Source organism: Chrysoperla carnea, chromosome 2 (assembly GCF_905475395.1).
Source record: "Chrysoperla carnea chromosome 2, inChrCarn1.1, whole genome shotgun sequence".
In the NCBI taxonomy this organism is placed as follows: domain Eukaryota; kingdom Metazoa; phylum Arthropoda; class Insecta; order Neuroptera; family Chrysopidae; genus Chrysoperla; species Chrysoperla carnea.
The window spans coordinates 94,645,489-94,654,093 of NC_058338.1; the positions used below are offsets into that span (position 1 = coordinate 94,645,489).

Here is an 8,605-nt window from a genome sequence, read left to right on the forward strand (position 1 = left end):
GGACAAAGATACAAGATATTTGTTATTTATTTTATCACATAGTTTTTTTAACAATCTGTCCGATGCAAAAGGCAATCACTTTTTAAAATGAAAAGGTCTATTATTATTATTATTTAGTTACTAATTTTTGACAGTTAAAAACGTCACTTTTTTAATTTAAATTTCAGTTTTGATTCCTTGGAAACAAAAATAACAAAAATAGAAAATTTTTTTAATCGACTCATAATGGAGTATGTACCACGTAAGTTTAAAAAACTACTGATGTGTATTGATGTTGTTGTGAATAACAGGCGAAAATGTGGGTGTTTCAATAGAGTCCTGTAAATTTAAGTGATATATATCCCCTCTAATTATAGAATTACGAGATCGAGCCTTGATGCAAAATGGCTGATTAGTATTAAAATCTCAACGCTGAAATTTCGCACGGATTTTTTCCGTACATCTCTCCCGGACCATTAATTTTTATTACTAATTAATTATGTACTATATTATAGACATCTGAAAATCTGATTGCCATTATTTTACGATTACGACGGATTTTTTTTATTTATCAATTTTTAACACGACAAACAAACACTGACCATTGATTTGCGTCCTGTAGTCACATCAAAATGATAGACCGCAGTATTTAATCCGAATAATGGATCTGAACTCGTATCATGACATTACTCATATCACTTATAGTAATCCCATTTACTACGAAATTAACGATTTTTAATCTTTGAATGCTTCGAGGAACTGAACCGCCTGGAACTGATTAAAATATAATCAAACTGATCGGAGTACCACTTTGTGGTGACATCAAGTATTCTGCTTCATTCCCTATGGAATGAAGCAGCATACTTGTTGGAACGAGAGTCGTCGTCTAAAGCTCTCTTTTGACTTGAACCTGTTATTCTCGTAGCAAGGAATAACTACGAAAAGTCCATCTTGATTACTGGAACTTTGCGCTGGAAAGCATGTGACAGACCAAACTGTGTATAACCACAGCTCGCCTGAAACTCACTATAGTACAGTTGGCAACGGTGTTAGGGCTCTTAACAAGACACGGTTGATTGAATTATCAGCTTCAAAACATGGGAATCTCTGATGATTCCACTTGTAGCGCCTGTATGGAGTCCGAAACATAAGATCCATAAATCCTGGGAGAAATCCTAGCGGAGAAGCTGTGATCTTTCTGCGTGGCATCTGGCTTCGACGGAAACCTATAGCTCTATCTGCTTAATATAACACCTCTTAAATGGAAACCTTTCGCCTTCGGGTGGCAGGTTGTTCTCATTTAGATCATGTCATCATTTACTAAATCGGTTCAAAGTTTATTTCATGTTAAGATCGTGCCTGCCAAACTTAGATTTGAGTAAATATTTTTTGAGTAATAGGCTCGCAAAAATATGGCGAGGATCATTTGACTTTACCCATAAACCAAGTTCTATATAGATCAAGGCTATCCCTTAGTAATGAGGAATTAAGTAATAAGGACACAAATGGGAAGTTACGGTGAAGTATTTTTGTACGGCTTTCTCCCGTGTGTTTTAACTGTATAAAAAAATGACGGAAAACCTAATTTGGTAAAAAAACAGCGGTACCGGGTGTTTTAAAAAATTTTTAATCTCCCGTCAATTTCCGAAGTCCTACGCGATTTATTTATGTAATTGGCTTCGAATACAGAATTAGTATCCAGCAACGCCGTACATTTGCTGGTGCAGGGGTGAGACACAAAGGGATGTGACATTCATATTCTCACCGGTACCGCTCTAAACTGCCGGTGCTTAAATTACTTTTCCCTAAAGGAGCATTTTTTTCAATATGAATCCGGTTTGTAATCAAATTGATTTAAATAGCATCAAGATTAAATTTTCGACCAGAAAAAAAATTCAAAGTTAATATCTCGAAGTAATGAGGCGATTGGAAATTATCAGGGTAGGCTAGATTTGTTATTTGAAGAAATTCCAGCAATTGATATGAATATCGTTTGTATCAGAGAGTCCTGACGCATTTTTCAGATTAAATACCCGGTCTATGAATAATTCAACTCTTATTCCAAAAATACAACATTTATTGAACACCGTGAGATTTGATTATCGATATAATAGTTTCAGATGTCTACAAGTAATCAATTCAACTCGATAAATCTTTGACCATAATTTTTAGATATTCATGTGGTTCGGATACTTGGAACACTTGATTATCGTATTTATCTTTGTAATCTGTATATTTAACCTCTAATATTGTTTTACAACCTAGACTTTCATTAACGCGTTGCGAGAATAATCCAGTTGCATCCGCTTTGAAGATCTTTAAAAAAAGAAAAAGAACATTATTTATATATATATATATATATTTAAAAATTTTTAATCGATATTTTTGGAACTATAATGCTTCGCGCAATTGTTGGATGTGGGCTAGGCAGAAACAGGGTTGTCAGAAAAATATTCAGTCAGTAGCCTCACCTAAGATAATATAAAAAGGAATTTTAACTGTCGATTAAAGTACTGTCATGCTAACTCCCATAATAATAAAAACAAGTGAAAACAAACAATTGACTGAATTAATTGTTGAAATACCATGCATAGTCAGTGTTGATTTCTTTATCACATAACACATACATACATGTGACACATACATACCTGATATTCAAGTATGGTACATACTATAAAATTTCCGCCTAATTGGCGCCGTCACGGGTAAACAGTGATGTTTACGAAAAAATGTTTCAAGCAAAAGTTGTTTATTTTTTGATAAGGAACATTTTTTACATTTAAACTTTTGTTCTATCTCTAACGGTTTACAAGATGGATCCTACGGACCCAAGACCCAATTGTCCTATGATGCTCATTTACGAACTCGACCTCACTTTTTACGTCCTGAGTACGCTGTAAAAATTTCAGCTTGATATCTTTTTTCGTTTTTGAGTTATCGTGTCCACAGACGGGCGGACGGACGGACAATCGGAAATGGACTAATTAGGTGATTCTATGAACACCTATAGCAAAATTTTGTGCGTGGCATTAATATTTTTAAGCGTTACAAACTTGGGACTAAACTTAGTATACCTTGCATATTACATATATGCATGGTATAAAAATTTTATTATATTTTATAGATATCTAAAGTATTCTTAATACTGAGAACAAGTAAATTAGTAATTTCAATTTAAAAACCAGATTGTTAAAATATTATTAGAAAAATCTAAACAATTTATTTGCAAACAGTCTTTGTAGAAGTACATACGCTTCTCAAATGCACTTCGAGAACTAAAAATAACTTTTGGTTCTTTGGTTGCACCGTTATGTCTTTAACAAAAATGTGAAGCAGTAAGGAAATGAACTTCCCCAAAAATATATCGCGTATTTTGTGGTATTCAGGAAAGCATACTTCTTTGGCTTTTTTTAGAAGTCAATATACTGCCTCACTAGGATGTTTTAAGTGACCACGATTTATTGCATCTGTGCAGTCAGAGCTTCCATTTGAAAAAAAGTACTGGAGGACGAAACAAATACTGCCCAACCACAAAGATAATAAATATAGTCTGTATTTTTGAATTTCTGTTAATTCACAATTATCAGGTATATTTCAATGATATATTGTGTTTCATCAACTAAACAAATGGGTGCGTTTAGCAGAAAAAAGCGCTAGGAAGCGCTTGTAAGCAAAATGACTATTGTTAAGCGGTAAGCGCTGTCAAATAGTAAATAGCTATATTCCTCTAGGACGATAAGTTAGCTTTAACCGGGGAACCTAACCTAATTTAAATATATGTTTGTAAATTATTCATATTAAAAAATTACCAATAATGAATAATAACAGTTTGGCTGATAAGTCCCCGGTCTGACACATAGATGGCGTCGCTAGTATTAAATGCATATTATTTTTATATAGTACCAACCTTCAAATGATTCGTGTCAAAATTTGACGTCTGTAAGTCAATTAGTTTGTGAGATAGAGCGTCTTTTGTGAAGCAACTTTTGTTATTGTGAAAAAAATGGAAAAAATGGAATTTCGTGTTTTGATAAAATACTGTTTTCTGAAGGGAAAAAATACAGAGTCCGAAAACTCATTATCAAGCCAAGTTTTTGCTTCCACTGTATTTTTTCCCTTCAGAAAACAGTATTTTATCAAAACACGAAATTCCTTTTTTGCCATTTTTTTCACAATAACAAAAGTTGCTTCACAAAAGACGCTCTATCTCACAAACTAATTGACTTACAGACGTCAAATTTTGACACGAATCATTTGAAGGTTGGTACTATATAAAAATAATATGCATTTAATACTAGCGACGCCATCTATGTGTCAGACCGGGGACTTATCAGCCAACCTATTATATTAAATAATGGCGGATTGTGTCAGCGCAACTGAAGTTAGCAAACATGTCCTGGCCGAAAACTGTGCAGTTTGTTTTTCAGCGCTAGTAAGAGCTCTCAAGCGCTTTTTTCTGCCAAACGCACTCAATGAAGCTCTTTAATATTATGAAGCAGAAATTCGAATGTATTATATATATTCGAATATTAGAATATACGTTTATCATTCTAAAGTTAATTTTTTTAGTCGCTATAATTAATTATTAAACAAGTGAAAACAAACAATTGACAGAGTTAATTTTTGAAATATCATGTTGATGACTCTATCACATTACGTACGCAAAGATGCACTTCGAGAACTAAAAAGAACAAGATTTTTGTTCTCTGGTTGCACCGTTAACTTTAGCAAGAATGTGAAGTCGTAAAAATAAAGAATTTCCCCAAAAAATTATCGCGTATTTTGTGGCATTCAGGGCGGATGAATATTGGGATGAAGAGGGGGGATGGGTTTATGTTTTCGATTATTGAATATTAATTAAATTAAATTTCAAATACTTACTTTAAAATTATTTTTCTGTGCCACTTCCAGACTACGTTTTAATAATTTTTTTGCAATACCCAGACCACGATAATCAGAATCAACCGATAATATTCTACATTCGAATATGGTATCAATTGAATGTTGTTCGAATAAATTAATTTTCATATTTTGTTCATATAAAAATCGAAATATTGTCTTGAATTTTTCATCGTTCTGTTGTTCTAAATTCTCTTGGGCGGTTTTTATATCATCTTTACGTAATATACCATTCAATGCAACACCACCAATCTAATTTCCAAAAAAAATAAAAAAAGTTTTGTTAACGATTTAAAAAAACTTGAAATTCTCTATAAAAAGTTCCTTTTCAAAATTTGCGTTATATTCACAGCATGTTTAAAAAAATATTTTCATGAGATACGCTTGACGCTGAGTTTGAGCGTCTAATTAGGTCACGTTTAAAAGCTAACAATGTTTAGCAATGTTTAGCTTTTTACGATTTGACGCTGCTAAAGATTTTTTTTTATCCAGATGGCAAAACGACCTAAACTGACTTTTTATCATAGTAAAGTTTACCTTATTTTTATTATCGGGATTAATTTTGAGAGTATTGGATAAATAAATTTATAATATATATTTTTTAACCGACTTCAAACCAAAAAAAGGAGGTTATCAATTCGACTGTATTTTTTTTTTTTAATGTTTGTTACTTCAGAACTTTTGACAGAGTGAACCGATTTTGATGATTCTTTATCTATTTGAAAGCTTTTGCTTCCCGTGCGGTCCCATTTCAGTTTGGTCTAGTTCTGACAACGGCATCCATGAGAAAACCATAAAAGTCTTAAATTTGCATTAAGTATGTACGACAAGAGGAAGATTAACTCAATATCACGCCAACCAATTTCGATGATTCTTTATTAGTGACAAATTAGTTAGTGTACTTTAGATTCACTAAAAATCACAAAATAAAAAAAACTTTTAACAAAAAGAAAACCGACTTCAAAAGAAAAACTTTTCTAAAACAAATTAATATGCACTTAAAAGTAAAAAAATAACGATAATATAATGTAGTTAAAATTATTGTTATTTTTGGAGTCGGTGTCAGCCAAGGAAACAACTGTGATAGAACAGTTTGCTACATTAACTTGGCTGACACCGACTCCAAAAATAACAATAATTTTAACTGTATCGTTATTTTTTTTACTTTTTAGTGCATATTAATTTGTTTTGGAAAAGTTTTTCTTTTGAAGTCGGTTTTCTTTTTGTTAAAAGTTTTTTTTATTTATTTATGTTTTAATAAAACGAGTTCACATAGTTCTATTTTTTTCAGCTAGGTGAAATCTTAATTTGTCGCTTAAAGCCAGCATCAAGCGTCATCATGAAATTACATCTTGTATTTGTAAGTCAATTCCCTTTTTATGTCATTTTATTTTATGTTTGAAGATAATGTTTACACCCTCCTTCTCATTTCATATTTAAATCTATAGAGGACAGCTCAATATTTTGGAATCAGAAATAAAATATAAAAATTAATAAATTCGTATAAAAGAAAAATACCTTTAAATTAGATTTATCAACTGCCATCACAGATAAACCATCTTTTAACGTATTCATGCTATGATTCTCAAGCAATTCATGAGCTTCACCATAATTACATAATCGCATTGATGCATTTAATGGTTCGTCAGGGAAGAAATTATTACGTAAATGTATTATTACATCATTGTAACGTTCTGGTGGAATATCAAGTATTTCCATTTTAATATCTGCAAAAAAAAATTTAAGATTTTGAATTCCAATACATAAATGTTTAATCAATTATCGCCTCTGTCTATACTTTAATTTGGTTTTCATTTTATATACTACTAGCGACCCGCCCCGGCTTCGCACGGGTGCAACTTTTCTGTAGACCTTTCCAATGTGTACAATACTTAGTACATTATTTTGATAAAACTCGTAGGGTTCAGCCTGCGTTTGCAATGTATGCGGGAAAAATGTAATTATTTACGACATCAATTTAGAAACCTCAAAAATAGCAGTACTTCCCCACTATTTAATGGATGTTATTATACACATAAACCTTCCTCTTGAATCACTCTATCTATTAAAAAAAAACCGCATCAAAATCCGTTGCGTAGTTTCAAAGATTTAAGCATACATAGGGACAGAGAAAGCGACTTTGTTTTATACTATGTAGTGATTTAGTGGCTATCAATGGTTGGTTTAAGGTTGTTGAGGATTTACAGAAAAAGAAACACCTTTTACTTAAAATTTTGAGAAATTGTTTTTTAATATGTTAAGAAGTCACACAGTGGCAGATCCACCCATATGGGCATAATGGGCATGCCCATCACCTAAATAGACTTATGATTTAATAAAATTTAAAAAAAAATCGCTTTAAATAGTTAGTCTATTGTTCGTAATTTCATAGTTTAAGTTAATTATTAAAATTCCCTGTGAAGAAGGTGTTGAATGTCAGTGCTTGCATTATTTCTTTTTATCAACTAGAAGAGTTTGAAAAACCATCACAATTTAGGCGACCTTTTACCCGCCATTTATTTGGTTTTCTAAAGTTTCGAAAATATTTTCTAGAATATCTTGTAGAAATATTTTTCTACAAGACCACTAGTTGAAGCTACCTGCAAATTTTCAACACTCTATCTTTTATAATTTTGTAGAAAATGGATACTAAAATGTTATCCTAATTTGCGCCCTCGCGGATAAACAGGGATATTTACGAAAAAAATGATTTGAACAAAAGTTGTTTATTTTTTTATAAGGAACATTTTTTTACAATTAAACTTTTTTTCTATCTCTAACGGTTTACAAGATGGGTCCTACGGACTCAAGATCTTGACCTATGCTGCTCATTTACAAACTCAATTTCACTTTTTACGCCCTGAGCACGCTTTATAAAATTTCAGATATCCTTTTTCGTTTTTGAGTTATCGTGTCCACGGACAGTCAGACAGACGGATAACCAGAAATGGAGTCTTTGGGTAATTTTATTACCACCTATCAGCGTTGCCAACTCTACCAACTTTCAGGTAGATCTACCAACTTTAAGTATTCTTAGAATAGAAAGTTGGTAGATTACAAACTTTGTGTAATTCAAAGCAACTAGGTCAAAGATTAGGTCTACCAACTTTTAAGCAGAATTTGCTGAAAACTACCAACTTTTTAAATCATATCTACCACTTAGACAGATTTTGGGTTGGCAACGCTGCCACCTATACCAATAATTTGTTCGTATAGCATCAATATTTCTAAGCGTTAAAAACTTGGGACAAAACTTAGTATACCCTGGTGTATGTTACATATGTACAGGATATAATCAGCAATTTTCGCAACTTATTTTCTATCGGCAAATTATGTGAATTATGCAAAATGTTAAATATCGTGATGTTATCGATAAAAGAATGCAAATATTTAAAATATAAAAACCGCTATTATTTACACAAATCGATTTTTAAAACATAATATTTCAATATAATTGTGAATAACGCATGCGTGCGCATGTGCAATAATCGATTTAATTTTTAAAAAGAAGAACGAGTAATATCATCATATGTCATTAACAATGGGTATAAAATGCGCACGAGGTGATCGTGATGATGATGGGCTAGATGTTATTTTAACTTTATGATATGTGATGGTATGTTAGTCCAAGAAAATTCACAATTCTGAAACGAGCATTTTCTACAATGTATAGTTATAGGTTTTTATACTCATGTATACAGGGTGTCTATTTAAGTTGACTACATAT

The 8,605-nt window shown here is 31.9% G+C and overlaps 1 protein-coding gene across 1 annotated transcript; it reads right to left on the minus strand.

The window, feature by feature from the left end:
* Positions 1-222: 222 nt before the first annotated feature.
* On the minus strand, positions 223-6,597 carry LOC123291785 (arylalkylamine N-acetyltransferase 1-like). Its single transcript, XM_044872204.1, has 3 exons — positions 6,397-6,597; positions 4,861-5,130; positions 223-2,295 (listed from the first exon to the last, which is right to left on the minus strand). The coding sequence occupies exons 1-3, from the start codon at positions 6,595-6,597 to the stop codon at positions 2,119-2,121; spliced, it is 648 nt and encodes a 215-aa protein (XP_044728139.1). The 3' UTR covers positions 223-2,118.
* Positions 6,598-8,605: the final 2,008 nt, after the last annotated feature.